At 46.4% G+C, this 21926-nt stretch overlaps 1 protein-coding gene across 1 annotated transcript; it reads right to left on the bottom strand.

Annotated features, from left to right (window-relative positions):
- Nucleotides 1–156: 156 nt before the first annotated feature.
- pprc1 (PPARG related coactivator 1) lies at nt 157–16898 on the bottom strand. The gene is made up of 14 exons (XM_035406253.1): nt 16742–16898; nt 12535–12669; nt 11796–11948; nt 10980–11066; nt 8671–10477; nt 7931–7984; nt 5688–5748; nt 5116–5183; nt 3945–4680; nt 3288–3458; nt 1824–1908; nt 1224–1345; nt 880–1031; nt 157–721 (listed from the first exon to the last, which is right to left on the bottom strand). The coding sequence occupies exons 1-14, from the start codon at nt 16820–16822 to the stop codon at nt 621–623; spliced, it is 3813 nt and encodes a 1270-aa protein (XP_035262144.1). The 5' UTR covers nt 16823–16898; the 3' UTR covers nt 157–620.
- Between the last annotated feature and the right edge of the window lie 5028 nt (nt 16899–21926).

Here is a 21926-nt window from a genome sequence, read left to right as displayed (position 1 = left end):
GGGTCGGCGGGTTGGGTCAGCACTACACAGCTCACTCCACCGTCTTTTACACTTTCTTATAACAGGGACCATTTGAAATTCATATTGAAAACATCTGGCAGAAGGAAAATTAATTACAGAAGTAAAATCACAGTGGAAATCAGAGAGGAAACAATGACTTTTATCACACTTTTTTTATTTATGTTTTTCAATACATTTTTGCAAACACCCTTTTCCCACCATGTGCAGGATCATTTCCATTTTTTCCCCCCCAACTTAACATTTTTCTTTTTTTACTTTACTATTTAACAAGACAAGACTTGCATACCATTCTCGGAATGCAAATTATCAAATGCAAATCCTTAAATAATTTCATCCTTAAAAACTCTTCAATAGCATTTTTTAGGCGTTTTTTTATTACTTTATTCTGTTTTTTTCATAATGTTTAGGGTTTTCTTACAAATTTTCCACTTCAATAGAAGGTGTAAGCTTTGTAGAAAGAAACACTGGGGAGGGGAGGGGGGGGGGGGGGGGTATGGGGTGGAACAGGCAGTGCCTGAAGGTGTGAGCTCACGTTGCAGCTCTGAGGTAAATCGCATGGTTAGCTCCCCTCTTCCTGTTCTGGCATTGCCCATTTCCTGTTACCTTTTAATCCCCTTCTGGGCCTGCTTGAGTAAAGTGTCAAAGTCTAGTGCGTCATACTTGCTTCTTGCAGGTACTGGGTCATAATCCCTATTTGAATCTGTAAAAGCAAAAACAAAAATGTTAAATTGTGTCATTTTGCTTTGGCACATTCAGAGATATGGTGTGTGTGTGTGTGTGTGTGTGTGTGAGGGTCTGTGCACCACAGATGAAAACCGGGGGGGGGGGGGGGGGGGGCATGGTTGTAACCGAACTCACCAAGATCGGCATAGGTGGACTTGCAGAACTGGCGCCGCCCTCCAAAGCAGAGGTCAAAGGGCAGCTCATCCGACTGCCGCAGCTTGCTCCCGTTCTCGATGGCGTTGAACGCGTCCTTGGTGTCGTAGTATGTGACGAAGCCATAGTTGTCCCTGCAATGCAAAGACTCAGTCAGAGTCTGAGCGCTCAATCAACCTCAAGCGTGTAAAAATATTGTCCAACAGACTGTTTACTCTTAACATTAAGAAAGACTTCCATAATGAAAGTGCACCTCCGCAAAAAGGTTGGGAAAATAAAAAGCCTGCCAGCTGCACTCCAGTCGCAGGTGCTGAAAGATCACGTACCCGTAGTCTCTGAAGTGCAGGGTGCACTCCTCTATCTCCCCGTACTGCGAGAAGCGTTCCTTCAGCTCCTTGCGAGTCATCCCTCCCCGGATCCTTCCCACGTACACCACTCGACGCTCTTCCTGCAATCGGAAGAGTCGGCATGAGGAACCAACTCCAAGCCCCTCCCCCCCTCAACCCAGACAAATCCTGCGTTTGATTCCCCGACTCGCCCCGACACCTGCAACCAATTACGCCTAGAGAGAAATAATGCGCATCGCCACCATTATTCACCTCACAAAGAACATATGGCGCGCAGGCTAACGCTAGCGGGTTTTCATCAATAAGCAACCCAAACCACATTTATTTCCTGCCCTTTCACAGGAAACCTTGCAGAAACTCATGTCTCTTTAATGAAATTACCCGCCATTAACTTAAAGTTAAAGACCTGGTTGCTCCCATTTGACAGAACGGGTGGGATCATCTTAGGATGGAACACCCATTAATCACCACAGGCTCCACGTGGCTTTAATCATGATTTTAAAAAAATAATAAAAAAACATCCATGCGTACAGAAGACGAGCAACACACCCAGTCATAAAAGCCCTAGCTGATACTCACTATGGCCTTCTCCTTGCGTGCCTTCACATCCTGCCACTGGAAGCACTCTCTGGAGTCGTAGCGATTTTGGTGCGCGAAACTCGGGCTGTGGAGAAGGGGAAACAGAGACGTGAACGGCCATATCCCCTTTGGGCTTTGCTTCAGCAAGATTCCAATGCGCTTCAAGGAGCCTAGTTTGCAAGAACCTTACTTAAATTATAAAGTGCCCAGGTTTTCAAACTCGATCCTGGGGACCCTCTGTGTATGCTGGTTTTCGTTCCAACCACAACCGCAATCCCAGAACTTTAACAAGCTGTTAATTTTTTTAATTAGGTGCTTGTCCTGTTTAGGGGGATTATTTTCCCTCTTAAAGCCACGTTGTGAGAGAATTGGTTATGCATACTGTTAAGATAAAAGTCCCATGTTTACATTGGGCTATATTGCAAACAACTGCATAAAAAGAGGCAACAAAAATTTAAACTGATCTAATTCAGGACCGAGGGAATCAATAGGCTCCTAATTAGGTTGTTGAACACCTTTAAGTAAATCATAATTTTTTCCCTCTTAAACTTAACACGATGCAGGATTGGCTTGTTATCATTTGCTCCATCTTTGAATTCTTCATTACCTACCAAACGGTTAGTTTTAGTGATTCATAAGTCTAACTTGATATGTTACATTATTAACCTCTTTTTATGCAGTTGTTTGCAATATAGCAGAACGAGTAGAATGAACAGATTTCTGTGCTTCATTTCTGGCTTTAAAGGGTTAAATTCTGAGGCGTGTTCCTTATCTTTCAGGAGATGACGCTGTCATCAGAACTCAAGCCTTACGGTGCACTGATGGCTTATCTAGCTTTACAACTGCTACTTTACATGCAAGACTGGGTGGACATTAAACGGTTAAGGATATGAAAACAAGAATTTACACAAAGTCATCATCCCTTATGTGGCCCATTCATAAATGAATGCGTGCTTCCATCTAAACACTTTCCCTTGGTTTTTTATTGCTCTTCATGGACTAACAATGTCTTTCAAATAAACAGACATTTAAAAACTTTTTTCTAACCAAATGGGAATCAGCAGTTGCACTTCGTGTCACCCCTGTGACTGGGTGAAGGCCACTACAGAGCACTGGAGAGCTAGCACTAATCATCCAGGGATAACTGCTCGTCTGTTAGGAGCCATTGCAACCCGATATAATCCACCTCCCTCCTGCTAAGCTAACAGCGACCCCCATAGAACAACATCACTCCCAGTCAGCTGAATGATGGCAAAGGCAGGCCAGACACCGCCACGTCACAGCTGTGGGACCACAGTCTGCACTTGTGGAAGGCAGCTTCGCTTACCGAGCCACGGTGGAACCCTTCGTAAACATAACCTGACCGCTACGATTAGTTAAACTGGTATCTAAAATCATTTTTGGACCTCTGGGGATAGGAAATAATAAAATAAAAACATTTTTGAGAAGGACTCTGCAACGGACCTGCAGCTCTCCCTCCACCACTGGTGGCGCGGGTCCTGAGGAGAGCAGGAGCGCGAACGCGACCGGCTCCAGGACCGCGCGGTCGAGTAAGAGTACCGGTGGCGCGGAGGAGAACGCGAGCTGGAGCGGGACGAGCCGCTGGAGCTGCTCTCAGAACGACGGAAGCAGAACCTGAGAGAGAGAGAGAGAGAGAGAGCACATAAGGTCAAATTGGAATGACCAATCATAGCAAATACATCAAAACAAAGAAACAGAGAGAAATGGCAACATTCAGCTTCATTCAGGGCAGTATGGAGGGGTGCAGGGGAGGAAGGAACAGAGACATGAGGGACAGTGTTTTAAGCACAGGCCCACACCGATGAACCCAACACAACCATGAACACAGAGGAGGAAAGATCACTGCAGTTGCACCAACATAAAGAAGCATTAAACCTTGGGGTGGGAAGGTCAAAATAATGTCCAATTCAATCCACAAGTTTACAAGCACATCCGGGTGACACCAGGCCCCTATAGTAATCCCCGTTTCTTCATTGTACATTTCTGTTTTGATAGGGACAATAGCACCTTGTCCTTTCTTCACAGATGCTCAGAACCAGAGTGACTTACAACATGGTGGATACTGAAGGGCACCCAAAACCAAAGCTTCCAGCTACCCACCTCTTCCTGGGTGGAGACCTGGAATCGGACCGGGATCGTGACCTAGAGGTGGACCCGGAGCTGGACTGGGACGGGGAGGATGACCGCGAGCTGGACCCGGAGCTGCTGGACTCGGAGCTGGAAGACCGCCCGCGATACCGCCTCCTCGTCCTGCCCCTCTCTCTGCCCTGGGGGCCAGCGGGGCGCTCCGAGAAGCGGAGGCCGCCCCCGCTTTTATGCTGCTCGACCCCCAGGGCGGGGGCGCAGTCTCCCGCGGCCTCCGGCCTGCAGGGGGAGCTGTCTGGAGACAGCATGACGGAGCCCGTCAGAGTCCTGTGGTCCAGGGGCTGGCTGACAAACTTCGCCGGCGTGGGCACGGGCGTGGCGTTGCTAGGGGTCGCCGCGGCGACAGGCTGGGCCACGGTTTGGATAGAAGTGCGCGGGGTCGCCTTGACGACGGTGCCCGGTTGATGCTTCCCGCCGTAATAAGTGCCCTTCAGAGATTCCACAGGCCTTTCCGTGGGCAGGCAGTAGTCGTGATCGCTGACAGCCGGGGGCTCCTGGAGGGCCGCGGGTTTCGGGGGTAGAGGGGTGGCGGCGCCCGCTTTGCTCCCCGGGGGCAGCTGGGGGGCGGTGACCTGGGCGGCCTTGGAGGGCGACGGTTTCGCGCCCTCGGCCTGCTTGGCCTTCCCCAGCAGGGTCACGGGGGTCAGAGGCTTCCACACCTGGTGCGGGGGGGTGGCTGGTGGGGTGAGGCCTGCGGAGGGGAAAGATCCGGGCAGTAAAGACACTGCAAAAAGCAGAACCCCACACAGTCAGCACAGTCCGGCTTTTCATACTGCCTTGGATCTGTGCCTAGAATGACAACGCCCCAGAACAGATACTCATCAGTTGCTACGGAAACACAACAATGCCCCCCCCCCCACTCCCCCGAGTTCTGAGCCTCCATGCAGAAGAGTGGTTCCAGAAGAGGAAGCGTGGCCCTATCTTACTGCAGCAAGAGCAGAGAGTACAAACACTGGTGTACCAGCGTACAGATCCGTAAATACAAGCATTATGAATAAAACCCATACACCAAAATTACAATTCAGTTTGAACGTAAATCCATCTCACTGAAGGGAAGTACATGAAAAGTGACAGGAAACAGGCTCGGCCAGACACTGGAGATTAAAGGCCAGGAAGCAGGACTCACCCGCGGTGCTGCCCAGGTCCGGTCCGCGTGGACGCTCCAGTGGCTTTTTGTCAGGCTGCCGCTCCAAACTGTTGACACAAAAAAGGTGAGCTGCCCTGTTCACTTACTGCGCCACACCGCAAGCAGTATAAACAGCGCAAGACAGAATACGTTGCACACAACGTCACTGTGAGTGCTGAAGCAAATGGGATCTCACTGGTAATTAATAACTAGGCTGACAACACAAACACACACACACACAGAAACATATGCCTCATGTGAACAGTTCTGAGGTAAAATCAGGTAAAACAAAATAGTAAGAAACTGCCAGTACTCATCAATGTTACATACCTCATCAAAAAACTGCATTGCTACTTCATTATAAAAAAGTGGAAACCAAATTTTTATGAACAATACCAATATGAAAGTAATATAAAACCATGTAATAGTTTCTCCTTGAACGTCTGGTTCCTCCCGGGGTTTTGGGTCGTCTCTCCGGCTCTCGTGAGTCGTGGTGAAAATGCAAGGCGCTACGCACACAGGTGGGGGGGGGGGCGGGGGGTTGCAGGTGCGAGAGCTGTAGGGTAACTCACCTGGAGCTTCCTACAGCAGCTGCTCTGCCACAGAGAGCCGGCACCCTCTGCTCCTCTTTGGCTGGAAAGAAGACCAAAGGGGTATGAGTGGACGGACCGTGAGGGGGGCGGGGTTTGGGGTGACCCCTGGTCACGAGGAGACGGTGTCAGTGTTACTGACAGAAACCAGAGCTGCCGGACAGACTGAAACGGCAACGCGGCCAAGCTGACGCCGGGGGCACGCGGCTTGGCTTCAAAGTCAAAACACAGAAGTTCAAACCCCAGGAAACGGAGTTCACCGGCCCACCAAAGCCTGTTGTGAAAATCATAATGGAACAGTAGCTGGCCGGATCTGTATACTGGGGCCCACCTCAGCTGAGCTGAAAGCTCACCATAGACATTCTGAAACGTGAGAGCCTCTGCGGTTCTGGGGCCTGGATATCGGAGGCGCATGGAACCTCCAGGCAAAATAACTAAACAAAAAAAACTGCAACGAAGAGCTAACGGATTTGCAGACGGAGCAGAAAAGCAGTGGCCTCCCTGGGCCACGTGACCACGAGCTCCAGCTGCTCAGCATCTTCTCTTAAAGGGACGGGGGCCCATTCCAGACGCCTCCTTTATCTCTCTAATCGGGTTCTGTGCTTGTTAGATTCCAATCCAGCAGAGCTCTTTAAAGGTACTAATTCAGTCAACTCAACTCACTGATACAACTGCTGACAACCCCCTTTGTGGAAAATAAAGTAAGTCCTCATAGGGTTTTCAAATAGACAGAGCATGAGAGTTGAAGCAAAGTCCTTTCACCAACATCCTGACCGGTTTCGTTACACAGATCATCTTCTGAGATTAAGACAAGTTATAACAATTGTTATAATGATATACTATATTAAAGAATAAGCTCTTCGATATTCAGTTCTTAGGCAAAAATTGAGCAACTGTATCTAATTAGGAGCCGCCACCATGTAGCCTATTTGAATGGATAAATGCCAGGGCTCCAGTGGTCCCATTATAGAGCATTTTCTCCATAGGATTGATGTGTGCTAACAGGAAAAACAATTTAGGAGCACATCTACTAATTGGAATGCATTTGTGTGCTCCTAAATTTTTTCCAACTTGGGAGCACATGCGTTCCTTGAAAAAAAATGTTAGCATAGAGCCCTGAATCTATTTCCAAATTGCATGTAGTTTGTCAGTGGAATTGTTGTTTTCTAGCATCTAAGAATTGTCGCAAACATAACTGTCAAACAAGGCCTGAGACCAAAGATATTTCAATGCAGACCTGGGTCAAATACGTATTTGTTTTGGATTCAAATACTTTTCTATGCTTTACTGATCTTTTCTGGTGTATTGGAACCAATGAAATACTCTCAAAAAGTGCAAATCTCATTTTCTGGTCATGTTGGCAGGCTCAATTTCACCAGGAAAGATCAATAGAGCACAGAAAAGTATCTGAATCCAAAACAAATACGTATTTGACCCAGGTCTTGTATTTAGATAAGCGTCTCCAGGACAAGCCGTACGACATGACACTGCCCTACTACACCAGTATAGACACGTCAGCCCAACAGCGGCAGTGCCCTTCCGTACCAGCTCCCTGTCGATTTCCCAGCACAAGCGTAATCTCCTGAAGCTCTCTAAATCATAAAGCAATTAAAAGCGCGCGTTCTCAAGGAGATAAAGAACGAGGTGCAGTTCAGCCCAGTTCAGGCCCACGCCTGCTGAGGCAAACAAAGCCAAGAGCGCATTCTGAGTCACATTAGCAAGGGAGGCTAGGCTTCCCTAATTATTAACTGGGAACGTTAACAGACTTCCCTATAGCCCCGCCACCTGGTACAGGGCCTTTCTGTAAACGTGAACCACACCTAAGCACAAGATCAGTGCGCCACCTCTGGCTGGCATCTGTATTACAGCGAAAGACAGACAAATTGCATTTCCTCAGATGAAAAACTAAAATCGCGCTGATTTGTTTCCCGCGCAGAATTTAAAAGACCAAGAGGCTTTTCAAGAAAATATAGTCAAAGATGATGAAAGATAACCTGCATGACAAAAAAATAGCAAAAGGTATCCAATGTGCCTTATCCTCAAAAATTAGCAATGTGAGACATCAGTTGCGTCATCTTCAACCGCCCCATCAATGAAGCACCCCAAGAACAGCGTTGCAATGTCATGCCTCCCAGGCACAACAAAGGAACTTTAAGATCAATCCTTTTAATGATAATGCATTTGCTAGCAGATATTGCAGAAGTAATTAAATGCTTTACACATACCTTGCGTCTCCTCAAACTGCTCAAGCAGACTTGTTAGATCAGTGGCTTCGATTCCTGCAAGGCAAAGCAAGGATACATGAGGCCTTTCCATACGACCAAGCCTTTCATCTAGTCCATACTTGCAAAACATCACTTCTGAAAGGACTTCACTTTTCAGTAGGGGAAAATTCCACTACTAAGAATGTCATAACAACATTACAAATGTTTGTTGGAAAGAACCATCCAGGCTCATCATTTAATACACTGTCTAAAGTGTCCTGCACAGTATTTTGGTCTTGGACACCCCAGAGGTGCTGCTGCTTCTACATCCCATACACGGGCAGTTACTCAGCACCATCGTCACTGTCGGAAAGGGAATGAAATCTCAATTTTAAATATAAAGTTGTCTGCGCAAAGGAATCTCAGCATAGCTCCTGCACTTAACAGGTCCATACATGACCCTGGATAACTGACTCCCATCAACTCCTTCAAATACATGCCCTGCTATTCTCAACTGCATGAGTGAAATTTTGGTTTGCCACAATTTCTTATTACTCATTCAATGACTGAACACTGATGCACAGACAGAGCAAACAAGGCCTGTGAACTACAGTTAGCCAACACTGGCTAAATACAAATGTTATAGATTCATAAGGACACTAGTCAGCCAGCAGGCTATGTCAGTCCAAAAGCTTACTCTGTGTCAGAAATAAAATTATAAATGAATGAATGAATTAATAAAAGTACACATGCACACGTACCAATGTCACTTGTTGAATCTTGGCTGGCCCTGAGGTTTCTCTTCCCTGACAGGGGCATCTGGACAGGGGTCAGCCTCTTCTGAGGTGCCCGCTGGGGTCTCCCTGGGGCAGCAGGGCCACAAACTGGGCTGGATGTGGGGGTGGGGGCTGCCGTTTGCTGGGGTGGGACACCCTTCTTCACGGGAATAGGAATGGCTGGTAATTTCGGTGTCTGTGTAGCAGGCTGAACTGGAGGCACATGCTGTGCCTGATGCTTGACACCAAAGGTGCTGGGCTGAGGGGCTGCCGCAGCGGATGGGAGGGGCTGCTGCGGTTTTGTCTCCTGGCTCCCCAGGCGGTGGCCGACGCCCTGTGTGGGCGTGGCTTTGTTATACTGCACTCCTGGAGGTGGGCTTTGACGGGAGGGCTCCTGTGGCTTGCAAACGCCGGGTTCAATCGGCTTCTGCGGCAGCACAGCGGAGGGCTCACGCGGGGGATTTGGGCCATTTTGCGACCCCTCGGTGCTCTTGGGGACCGACGCAGGCTTCGCGGGAGTGGCAGCGGCCTTACTGGTGGAGCCCAGTGATGCAAGAGGGACCAGGAGGGCCTGAGGAGTGGGCGGAGCCTCAGTGCCCACGGGCTGCCAGGCCGGCTCCGCGGGGGGTGAGGTCTTGGAGGCCGGCTGCGGCTGGGGCTCCACCAGGCAGGGGATGGGGAGCAGCTCAGTCGGGGGGTCAGGCAGGGAGGGCCACTTGGTGCTCTGGTCCTCCTGCTTTACTACCGGAGCTGGCTTCTTCTGCTGCCGCAGGAGCCGGTACTGCTGCAGGCTGAGAGGCCTGGGCTTGGGCTCGGGCTCAGGCTCAGCAAGCTGAGACACCGGCGCCTCCTCCTGGACGGAGGCTGCCTCGCAGGGCTGCGAGCTGATTTCTGGCACCTGTGGTACGGGTGCAGAATCCGACTTGCCGTCTTCCAGAACGGGCGGCGGTTGTTCCGGCGCCGGGGTTTCCGTGCTTTCACTCCCACACTCGCCGTCGACTGGCGACTCAAGGAAAGATGTCAAAACTGGTGCGAAGGTCACCCTCTTCTTCTTCTTCTTCTTCGTGGTCTGGGCTTTCTTTTCGAGGCCTGTTTCCATGGGCTCCTCGGGACTCTCCTTGACTAAATTAACCGACGCGCTCCTAAGGACGCGCCTTTCGGCGATTTGCCCACCGCCATCGTCGCTTTTCCGTTTCTTTTTGCGGCCGGTGGGGTATTTCCCAAAGGCCTCCACCCTGGGCCGCTCCTCGCTCGCCTTCTCGTCGTCGTTCTCCTCCGAAACCGAGGCCGGGAGGGAGCAGCTCTCTTTCGACGCGGAGGACGATACCCCAGCCTCCGGAGACACCTGCTCCTGCTCCTCATCCTGCGGCGCCGCCTCCTGCTGGAACCCCGCTTCCTCGTTTGCACTCAGCGCTTCCATCAGGCCCAGGGACGACGAGACCGCCAGGACGGGCTCCCCCTGCTCGCCTTGGTCCACCACCTCGAGCACGATGGCCCCCTCCGGCAGCAGCCCGTCGCCCTCGCCCGGCTCCAGGCTGACTTCCAGGCAGTACGTGTGCATGTGCTTCACGAGGTCGCTCAGGGACAGGGCCACACACCTCCCGTCCTGGTCCAGGGACAGCAGGCCCCCTGCCTCCGCGGCATCGGGGGAACAGGGACCCTCCGAACTCGGAGTTAAGCCTCCGCCACCTTCCTCCTCTTCCTCTTCCCCATCGCTCCTCTGGATTGCCAAGTCTGGCACCCACGGAAGAGTCCGGGCCTTCTGCTCCCTCTCTGCACCCAATTTCTCTGACTGAAAAAGGCCAACAACCTTTTACTAGTATCATTACCCATTTGTATCCCAGTTTATATTTTCATTATCTGGAAAGTCCAACTGCAATTACATACTGCAAGCCCGCCATCATTGCAACCCCCCCCCCACCCCCCCCCCCCCCCCCCACCCCCCCCCCCCCCCCCCCCCCCCCCCCCACTTTACAACCCAGGGAAGTGGACAGGAATGCACAGCTGGTGGTAACCGGAGGATTCAGTGGAACGCAACTAGAAAAAAATAAGCCAGACAAAAACCTTCCCTGCTTTGGTGAAAATGCAGCTAATTATGCAGCACCCTGCAGGCCTGCTGGCAACTGTCAGGATTCAGTACTAGAGCAGAGAGCAAAGGACCCATTGTGAAGGCCCCAGGAATCAGGAAGTGCGGGGGGAGTGGGATTATGGGAGGAGCCGATCTTAATCTGCATTAATGCCCTCCACAGCAAGCTCAGCAGTGAGCAAATGTGCAACCTGGGAGAGGTGCTCACCTTCGCTGGGATGGGGGTGATAGATTTGGGACTGCGCACAGGTTCCCGGCCGGGAGGGGACCGGGCCAGATTCAAGAGCCTTCTCAGCTGCAACGGGACAAGGAGGGGGGAAAACCAGGTCAGAACGCTCCACTTAAAACAGACTGAAACCCTGCTAACTTCACAAACATCATGAGTGCAGGTAACCAGGCTGGCCTGTCTGCCCCAACATCACGCAAGACTATCTAGCCAAGAATCTGCCATTTTGTTAATACTGCTATTCATTGACTGATGTTATTGCTTCTTTACAGTGGACTTAAAGTATTAGCATTTCCATTTCAGTGTGGCACTTATAAACGACAGTTCATGTTTTGTTAAGATTTCACATGACACACAATGTGCAAACATACTCTCCTAATGACCCTCCCGTGACTCAAACGGTATAAAATACAAACCAACATTTAACACATCCAGGCCACTGTTAGCAATGTCAGGCCACTGATACCCTTATATCTGAATGTAAGATGAGTCCATTCTATTTGCCTTAAAATGACTATTTTTTACATTTTGGAAGTTTTCAAAAGACAGCAGGATGTGTTTACCGCTTTCTAAAGTGTTCTAGGATGAACAAGATGCATTTGAAAATGATTTAAAATACCAACGGATTCCTGAGCTGTTGGTCACCACCTGCAAAACTGTGTGCTAACAACTTCAACTTCAGCTTTGCACAGATTTACAAGCACAGATGTTCCCGTAAGAGGAACCCCCAAAACGAACCCCGCTGGGGTTCGTAACTGGGCCCTGACAGGAGCCATTTGGACGCAGCTGGGCACTCACCGGGGATGGTTCGCGACCCCTCTGGCCAGAGAACATCTCAGAGTCCGGGAGGGTGTCAAAGGGTGACAGGTTCTCGTCGTCGACGTTGTCGAGTATTTCCGTGAGAGCCGTGAGAAGCGTTGCTTCGCTCTCCTCGTCCGCTCGGCCTCTAGCCTGTGACAGCGTGGTTAAAACAATCCCATCAGCGTTAGCGGCTTCAAAAAGGCTCGAGCGTCAAATTGCTTCCCGCCCACAGGCTAAATACAGTTAGTGAAAACGTTAAAAAAAAAGGTCGACAGTTCAGTAATATGCAAATGGTTCAACGTTAATGCTTTTTCATGCTTGTCCGGTTGGACAAGTTCGTAAGGCACCCAAACTAAATTTACATTTGCTGGGATATGATGTTTACCTGAGACATGAAGTGTGACAAAGCCTCCAATTACATGCAACTGGTTATATATTTACAAAATGGTATCATAAGACACTGAAAAATCATTTGAAATGGTTAGTCTAAAGATAGTGTTTTCAAGCATTCATGCAAACAGGGTATTGCTAGGCAGATTAATCAATATTTTGGCACTTAAAACAGAGAAACTTCTTATCCTTTTTCATTTTCACTGAAAGATCCAAAATGAATTTAAAAGAATACATGCATTAAAAACCAGAGGATTACACAAGAAATTCCTATTAAAATATGGCCCTCTAATCACAGATGGGGTGTCCAGAAAGAGTGTGGCCTAACAAGGGGTGGGGTTCTCACCTCTCCAGTTGCAAGAGAGTCCTCAAAGATTGACAGGATTGATGGATCCAGGCAGCTGTGGAAGTGCTCCAACCCGTCTGCGGAGTCCAGCTGGGCATCCAGGGTCAGGCCACTGCCCTCTCCAGACAAATGGCCCTAAACAGCACAGATAAAGAACCGGGTTCAGGGTGGGCAACTGGGCAGGGCGGGGACGAGAGCACCCAGCTGGCATGTGTAACCAAACTGGGCAGGAGGGCCCTAAGGCAAGGGTGTGTGTGACTGTAGAATAAACCAACACTTACACTCATCAGATCTTAATCCAGAGAGGATTTTTTAAAAATACAAAAAGAAGAAAGAAAAAAAAACACCAGTCTTGAACTTTTCAGGTTCCAGTCCTATTGTCAGTTGTGTTCATTTCAGACAGGAAGGTCTACTTTTTCAAACCTGCCTTTCGCAACAACACTGGGCAGACAGTTGCCATGACAAGTTCTTTTGCTGTTGCAGGAAATCTGATTCCAAAAACCAGAAAACACAGAGGGAGGGAGAGGCTCACACAATTGTACCGCCTCCAGTTCCTGTGGTAGGTCTTTTCCCATGCACATGGCCGTCACATATGTGAAGTTATACTCAAAATATTACATTGTGGGCTTGGACAAGATGGGATTGGTCCACTCAGTGACCACCGACAAATAAGGAACTTGCACTTGGGCCTGGCTAGAGAACAGACTTCATCTCCAACAATCACAGAGCCCGTCAGCAAAGCAACGCACTGCTGGCCTCGGCCACTCACGCAGGCCATGCGCTTAACATTCACATCATGTCACCCTCGCACCAATGGGGGAAGACCGCTCGTTACATCCCGTTCATACGCTCGGCGCACATTAAACATCGAGTCGGATGAACCCTGCACTCCCAGACAAAGGCTCGTGCTCGAGCAAGACCAAAACATGTCCGGACGCGCATGGCTGAGGATGTCACAAGCGAACAGCTGTGCTCTGCAGGTCCTGAAAGGACCTGGATTCTGTACTATGCATCTCAACAAAAAAAGCCAAGTTACGCACAAATTGGAAAATTTACACTCGGTACATTCGTAAGAGCACACTGGCAAAAAATTATTAATATGAAAATGTCGTCAACTTATAACAAACACACAAACATACTTCTTACAGAAAGTAAACAGAATTTTAGAAACAGAAACATTGCCCAAATGTGGAAATTTACCTTTGGCTCACAATACACACACACATCCAAAAAAGAGATACACATCACATAATCACAAAACATTAAAAACATATCTGCATTCTGCCTTCTTACAGATTATAGTTGTTTTGCATATAACAAAGTACATGCATTTTTCACAGAGCCGCCACAGAACAGTACATTCACCTAGGAATTGTGCCTTGGACCACTGCTATGTTTGTGCATAGAAAAGCCATTTGAAAGAACAGCACATCAAGTAGCACTTAATTATGATGTGAATATATACACAGAGAGTTGCAGCAAGATGAGGATAAGTATCCAAGCAACCATTATTTAAGCCTAGAACTGTGGACCAGGATGCCCAGATATTCTTGTATTTGTGATATGCAAGAATTACTTTGCATGATTGCTGATCAATATAGATTACATTCGGAAACAAGGAAGCAGAATTTAACACAATATATGAAATGTGCATTCATATTTACTGGAACTGATGAAATATGGTGATTACATCCTTTGTTGAGCGTGCCATTTTCTAATGCAGAATATGAAATTTAAAGTTGAATTGTATACTTGCCAAATAAAACTATGCATTTTAATTTGTGCAATAAGTAAACAATAACATGTCCATTTTTGTTACATAACATTTACATAAGTTAACTTACTACAATTAGCGCTTTATTGCACTTGTTCTGGGAAAGTTAGTTAGTTAGCCAGGTCTGATGTTGTTGGTCAGATAATTCAGGTGGATTCACTTCTGTTTGACTGCAAGCTATTCTAAGAGCATCAATTAAGTAAAATTTTATGTAGGCTTACACCCCATGACCATGATGAATTTCAATTGCTGATGTAACAGCAGATTTAACAGATGACTGGCTAATTTAGGCCAACACATATGATTGCTATCCAGGACAGACCAATGCAGATAATTAAGAGTTGTGTGACTAGAGGAGACTTCATGCAAGTGCACAAGAAAACTAAGAACACAGTAATTTGGGTTCTTATTATGAGGCCACAAAGATGTACGCAAATTCCATTAATGGAATTCCATTAGTTCACATGAAGCCTAAGGGTATAGAAGTTCATGTTTCTAGGAACTTTGAGCCTGCAGTAATTCTGGTCATTTCTGTGGGGAATAAGGAGGAGTATCCTTGGTCCTGTAGAAGGAATGCCCAGTTAATCCATTAACTGACTAAAGGCACACTAGTTATCAGAATATAGCTTACAGTACACACTACATTTGTAGGTACAGGTGTTCTTACAAGAGTACTCTTGTAGCCAACAAATAACCCCAAATAGTGCATGTGTCAAAACATATTAAAACTGTCAGAGCATAACACAAATAACAGTGAAACATTACAATTCCCTTTTCCCTCAAACGACAGTAAACTATTCTTGAAACGAAAGTATGTAGAGCCCACACTTCCTAAACGCAGGAACTATGCTAATGACATGCGAGCACGTGAAAAAGCCTGGCTGTAAATCAGACACGTGTTGATCGCCTCTCAGTTCACTTGAACCACAGATAAGATTTAATATCCAGCTGTACCATAAGGACATACTTATCACGCATCATTTGGACGTTTCCATGGCCTCCTTAAACATTTAAAGGAAGACGCAGTCAAAGACTTGAGTCCAAATATATATATCATTGGCAACCCGGGCCTGCCCTGAAAGCCATTTGGAAACATCAATGTGGCATGGGAATTCCTCGTAATTAAATAATATTGTCCAGCAGTTATATTTCATGAAACGTGAAAAGCATTCATCTTGATGCATTCAATAAAAATTAGGAATAAGCTACATGAACACTGGTCACCATAGTCACCATGCTCAAACCACGTGTTGCAACATTAGCATGCTTCTGTCAGCTAACGTTACAACAACCTCAAACCAGCTAACAAAGATGCGGCAACAAACTGTTTAGAACAGCTAAGGGATAGTTCACTTTCTGTGCATATTAAAACAATAATTTCAGCCTTGGTGTACGTCGATTGGCCTAGACAGTGTTTGTGTGCAATGAAGGATACTTTAGATATGTACACAAATATATTCAAGAAAAATGTTGCCACCATAACAATAGTGAAGCTATGAAACCACGTTGCCACTATTACAATAGTGAAGCTATGAAACCACTAATGACGTTGTTGAAAAGTTACCCGAAAAGCTAACTAGGAAATATATCGCACTTATACAGAGCGTTTTCAAAATAGACACAGTCAACAGAAAAGGCCTGAAAGTTATCATAAACTAAAGGAGCACATTTTCAATTAATTTAAATCGTCAGATGCTTGAATCAAAACATGGAAACGGGTGTAGGAGTAACAGGAAGTCACTTCTAGCTTCCTCGCAAATGAGTCACACCATAAGCTACTAAGCAAGCTTATGAATAAGGGAATATGGTGCTAACTACACCAACATGCCCCCAGTTGAAAAAGCACAACAGTGATTTTTTAAATTACATTCAAATATATGTAATTTCCAAATGTAACTTCATCATTAAACTGAGTAACTAAGAAACTAAGTATCGACAGAAAATTACAATAGTCAAGCGGATAACGTTTATGTACATGTAAATTTAATCACAAAATATGCCAGAAACTTTCATATTAACAATACTGGGTACCAAGCAGAGCATCTAGCTAGATGCGAAAGAGATAAAACATATTTGCCCATGATTATCCGGTGAACAAGAAAACTAGCTTGCTAATCGATCGCCTAATCAGACAACTGAGAGGTCCTGAGGCAAACACCGATATTTATATACTGTTTTTACACGTTTCTGACACGTTCGCGTCGCATTTTTGAAGAGAAATTAAGTATCAAGCTTTTCAAAGCAAGCACGGCACACAAAGCGTGTCCGTTTTTTCTTCCATTTTCCCAGCAAGCATGCATTTCTTACTGCATCCACGTGTCACTCGTGAAAGTACACAGCGTTCCTAAGGCCCAAACCAGCACCCATACAAAACGCAAAAACTGTCTTTTATCACGGCAATAGTAAAAACACGTCTATTTAATAATATCGTACCTCATCAAGTGAATATGTCGTGAAAAATTCCATACTGCCGGTGGTTAAACTCTCCTCTCCAACTCCCCACCGCGCCGCCATCTTACAGCTATGATCATGCAGCTCAATGGAAGCGTGTTCTCCGCAGTAGCATAGGACCGGCGTAAGACACGTGGTATTTTCATTCCCGGCAAAATGATACACAGGGGTGAGAGTTCAGACCCGCCTACAACACGTGGGAGCACTGGGAGCAGTAGTGTAACGTCATTGCTTTACTTCGTGGACTGTCTAGAGGCAGCGGAAATGTTTTCAGTGAAATGTGAGTCCGATGCACAGAAGGACTAATGTATCACATATAGCTAGCAAATTTTGTATTTGCCATAAACTATCAGAATCGTTGATCCACTCTGATGCAGTAGATGGCGCAAGAACGACGGCCTGCTGTTGACATAGCCAAAGACGCCATCACAAAAGGCGCAGAATTCAGGGTGTAGTTTGAAGCTGCACTGGAACAGTTTTAATTTTCACATGTATTTTCAAGAGGGAATTATTGCGATGTCAAACAATCCTGCCTTGGGTGTTTCATCCAGAAGGGACTAGAGCATCACCGGGTACCTTCGTGCCAATTTGTACATAAAACCATTGAAACTAGAAACCTCAATCTAAGTTTACCACAAAGACACCAACAATATATTGTCTATTTTTATTTGTTTTTAAATGAACATTCGCATATATTGGAAGACTTTACAATTGTTTTTTTTCATTTTCCACATTATATAATAGTCATATAACGCCCTCTAGTGGGGGATGTGCACTGTAAGCTTGTAGCAAAGCGCGTAGAAGTCAGGCGTCAGGTTTGTTCAGTTGGTTATGCACAATACCTGCTGTTGTTGAATTTATGTGTGCCGCTCCACCAAACAAACGATTTAAATTGTTTTAAACGAGTTTCATTTGTTTTAGTTTGACTGTGTCCTAATTACAGTCGGCGCGACGCAGTGTCCCTAGTAGCTCAGAAAGGTTTGCTCCTGTTGTTACTTGCCTGTTCAGATGGGAAGTGTATCCTACTGACACGAGAAAGGCGTCACCTCTTAATGGTGTGAGCACCCGCAGAGATCACAGGGTGAGAATAAGTAGCCCTTAACAGGCAGAAACTTTCTTATGCCACCGTCTTTCACAGTTCGCTTCCGTAATTCGTGTGTGATTTGCATATTATAAGACCATTTGTTACTGCTTTTTAAAACTGGCAATATTTTATTCATATCAATTCATAAGTGGTAATAAAATCAAAAGCCTCCGCTTTTGGAGTCATTTCTGCGCTCAGAATTTTGACACGTGGACGAGTGTGAAAGGGAATCAGTCATTCGAAGAAAAGCTCAAGCTTTTGACTGTAAAATGCTTATTCTTTTAAATTATTTATTTTGCAAAGGACAAGCATAGTGACCTTTTAAGGCTGTTTAGTTGCTACAGTTGGGTAATATGCTAGCCTACAGCTGACAAAGAACAAATTCCATTTTTGAACCTGATCCTGTTTGAAGATGAGCCTAACCAAATTCAGTGTCCATCCTTCTCCATGTATGTCTGGAGCTACTCCATGCCTTACTTTAACTAATTGTCAGACGCACGTTTACGTGACCTCTGCGCCCTTGCACCGTTTTAATTACATGTACACCCTCTCCAGTTTCCTTAAATAATGCAGATCAGTCCCCGTTGAATCTTACTGACGTTTTGTCTGATGTTCGCTAGTTACTGGAGCAATATTCCTGTGGAGACAAATGCATCTACTGTACCAGTGCATTTGTGTTTTCCTCTTTTTTAAAAAGATAAATTAACTTAATATTTCCCGTCTTGTTCATCTCAACTGATGTGGTGGGCATTCCAGTGCAAAATAAAATAAAAATGGCTGCTGTGAACGAACCAGGTGGATACTACATGAGTTTCCTCCCCTCACCATAAAGCACTTGGGGATTCTTAAAGTCACTATATAAATTCAGTACATTACAATTGATCAGCTGTTACAACTGCAGTCTGCAGGCATACATACGCCATCACATTAGTTTTGAAGATAGTATCTTACTGGCTTTGCCAAACCTGCAGTAGGGTGACAGCTGAGAATGGATAAGAAAGACTGATAACTTGAATGTTCAAGCCAAGGAATCACCAACCAGTTACTCAGATCAATATTTTAGCACTTAAGAAAAAAACCCAGCTCTGTATTCTTTTTTCATTAGTACTTCGACAGTAACAATGGGACAGTAAACAATCCAGTTCATTCTTTGAGTGTACTGCCTGAAAGCTTGAGTTTTAACCAATAATTCACTCTCTTTTAATTTTTTTTCTTTTAAAGTTTGACGCCTCTATCCAAGACACATTGCAGATTACATATGAGCGGTTTAATATATTAGTATGTGGAAAGAATGTCTAAATCACTGTGGACCTATGAGTCATGTATTAAATTAGCAACAAGAAAAAATGTTTTGTCATAACAATGATCACAGTTTGTATATACCAGTCACATTTTATCTGAAAGTGTAAAATATATAATCTTTGATATGCAATCCAAATGTTTTTTTTCCTATTTTGCTGATGACCCATTTGGACTCCTTCACAGACTCCAGTTTGGGGTTCCCCTGAATCACAGACTGCATCGCAGGAAGTCATTATTTACACAGAGAGAAGTGGAGTTTCACATATAAAATGACTCTGAATCCACACCCTTAATGCGAAGGAGAGCCCGCCGCTTTGGCCCCTCCCTGCCTGGCTGCTCCTCTGAGACGCCACGCCACGTCACGTCGAACGCGCGACAGCGACACCGCCGTGCTGCAGTGGGGCTCTGTCAGACGCCACACACACACACACACACACACACACACACACACACACACGTATACGACATGCAGGCGCACGCATACACACGCGCGCGCGTGCGCGCACACAGCTCCCCGCCCCCGCCCAGTTGCGAACCTTAAACCCTTGAAATGGGGCCAAAAATGTCTCTGGAGACGGGCGGGGAGGCAGGACCTCTAAAGTGGGTCACCTTCCACCGGCGGTGCGTTCTGCGCCAGGACTCCCGCAGCCACACAGGAAGCGCTGCTGGGATGCGAGCGGGGCTCTGAGGCAGTCGCAGTCCCAGTAATCCCCATCCCCAGCCCCATCCCCAAATCCCCCAGCCCCCATCCCCATCCCCAGCCCCATCCCCATCCCCATCCCCCAGCCCCAGCCCCAGCCCCCATCCCCATCCCCAGCCCCATCCCCAGCCCCAGCCCCCATCCCCATCCCCATCCCCCAGCCCCAGCCCCAGCCCCATCCCCCAGCCCCAGCCCCAGGCCCCATCCCCATCCCCAGCCCCATCCCCATCCCCAGCCCCCAGCCCCCGCCACCACAACTTCCTCCCCTTCACCAGGGGCCTCTGTGAGTTTTACCAGGAGACTCAATTTACCCCTCGGTATAGGAATGGAAGCGGCCTGCGTCCCCTTTGATTTGAAGTACGTTTGTGGCGCAACCGTTTTAATTGAAAAATCTTACTTTTTTTAAATTACCCCCATTCCTCTCTCTGGAAATAAACCAGGGAGTAAGTCTTCCCCCATCTCCTTGCAGAACTGCACGTCTGCACCCTTTGACTTAAATAAAGAAAACTGCTGGTGAGCTATAGGCTTAGGTAGGTCAGAGCAGTGCAGTCGCTGAAGGGGGTGGGGCACATGCTCAGGAAGGGCCTTGTAACTGCCCATCTTTTGCTTTTTCTGAGTGGACTGTTAGTAACGGCCTCTGTGATGTACCTAGTTAACGTTTGGGGCAACGTCTCTTCCTAATAAGTTTTGGTGTGTGCGTCTTTAATAGCGTTAAGATGTTCTGTAGAAGCGACCCCGCCCTCCCCTTCCAAAAAAAAAAAAAAAAAACAGGCTTCTTCTCCTGCTTTGCAGCTCGACTTGAGGGCGGTCACAGAACATCTGCAGATGTGTTGCCGTACTACCCTCCCCACTTTTTCCTGTCCATTTGGTTATTCGTTTTTGTTACAGGTTTTTTTCTTCTGAGTTTTAATCCTTCAGGAAAACGTCTGTCTGTCATTCCGCGTGTCATAGGGGCCAAATGCTCTAGCAGCGGAGCGGAGTTAGCAAACTCACGCGTGCCTTTGTGTGCCGCTGGGAAGAAGGGACCGCGCTTATCGATCGAGCGATTGATTGATGGAATCATCGCTGACAGCGGATAGCTCAGCGGGGTGAAGCGACAGGGTCTCCGTTGGAACACGTGTGGCGGGAATTTCATCATACCCTAGATGGTACGATGACAGAATCTGACGTGCTGCCTCAGAGCCAGTTCTCGGCATAGGTGACAAGGGAAGTTGTCTAGGGGGAGGGCACCAAACGACGGGGGAAAAATAAAGCAAATAAGACAGCTGGTAGTCTTTATTATTGATATTAACTCAATAAAGTATAACATTCAATAGTATACTGAATAATAACACTACAAAATACTACGTTCAATTGCAAACAATGATTTATCAATGTGTTAGAGTATTCATACATTTTTCAGAATATGTTGTAAGATAATGTGTATAAATGATGCACATTGTAGATTATCTACAGAAAAATGTATATATAAATGTGATAATAATGAATGGCTTCTTCTATAAATATATAGGTATATTTTAACAACACATTTACCCATTCCATAGATTCGGGGCACGTAGCCTATCATACCAAGATCCTGACATTTCAGCTCCCTCATTTAGAGTACATAGCATTATGGATCAGAGTAAATAACTGTGGATGCCAGCATGTTGTGAGTTATAGCTGTTATGAATGCTCTTATGTTACTCGAGAGGTTGCTCTTATGGCTCTGTGCTTGGCACTTTATTATGCCATGTGATTAGGAAAGGGTTTCCTTGTGATCATTTAAACTCTGAGAGTACACTTGTGCCTAAGTGGGAATATGCTTTTATTGTCACAGTTTGGCTGTTTAGATTTAGCTTTATTACATGCGGTGCTTGGTATTCTCTACCTGTGCCCTTGCTCTGGCAATGTGTAATGATAGGCACTTTATATATCCTGCAATGGTGGGTCTGCTCACTCTTCTTAGTAATTATTTAATGAATTTGAATAACTTATTACTAATGAACTTATTATTATAATAATGACTTACTAATTATTATTATTGTTATTATTATTAATAATAAAAATGTGAAAATGGAATAAGAAAGTATATTTTTCAT

Source organism: Anguilla anguilla, chromosome 2, assembly GCF_013347855.1.
Source record: "Anguilla anguilla isolate fAngAng1 chromosome 2, fAngAng1.pri, whole genome shotgun sequence".
NCBI classification, from domain to species: domain Eukaryota; kingdom Metazoa; phylum Chordata; class Actinopteri; order Anguilliformes; family Anguillidae; genus Anguilla; species Anguilla anguilla.
This window is presented reverse-complemented; position numbering and strand designations above follow the sequence as displayed.

Excerpts from the sequence above, each read along its gene's own strand:
- pprc1 (XM_035406253.1), bottom strand. The coding sequence starts at position 16,822 with ATGGCGGCGCGGTGGGGAGTTGGAGAGGAGAGTTTAACCACCGGCAGT. Across the intron at positions 11,949-12,534 it reads ACTCTCTTGCAACTGGAGAG|GCTAGAGGCCGAGCGGACGA; the intron begins GTGAGAACCCCA and ends ACGCTGTCACAG. Across the intron at positions 7,985-8,670 it reads AGATTCAACAAGTGACATTG|GAATCGAAGCCACTGATCTA; the intron begins GTACGTGTGCAT and ends TTTGCCTTGCAG.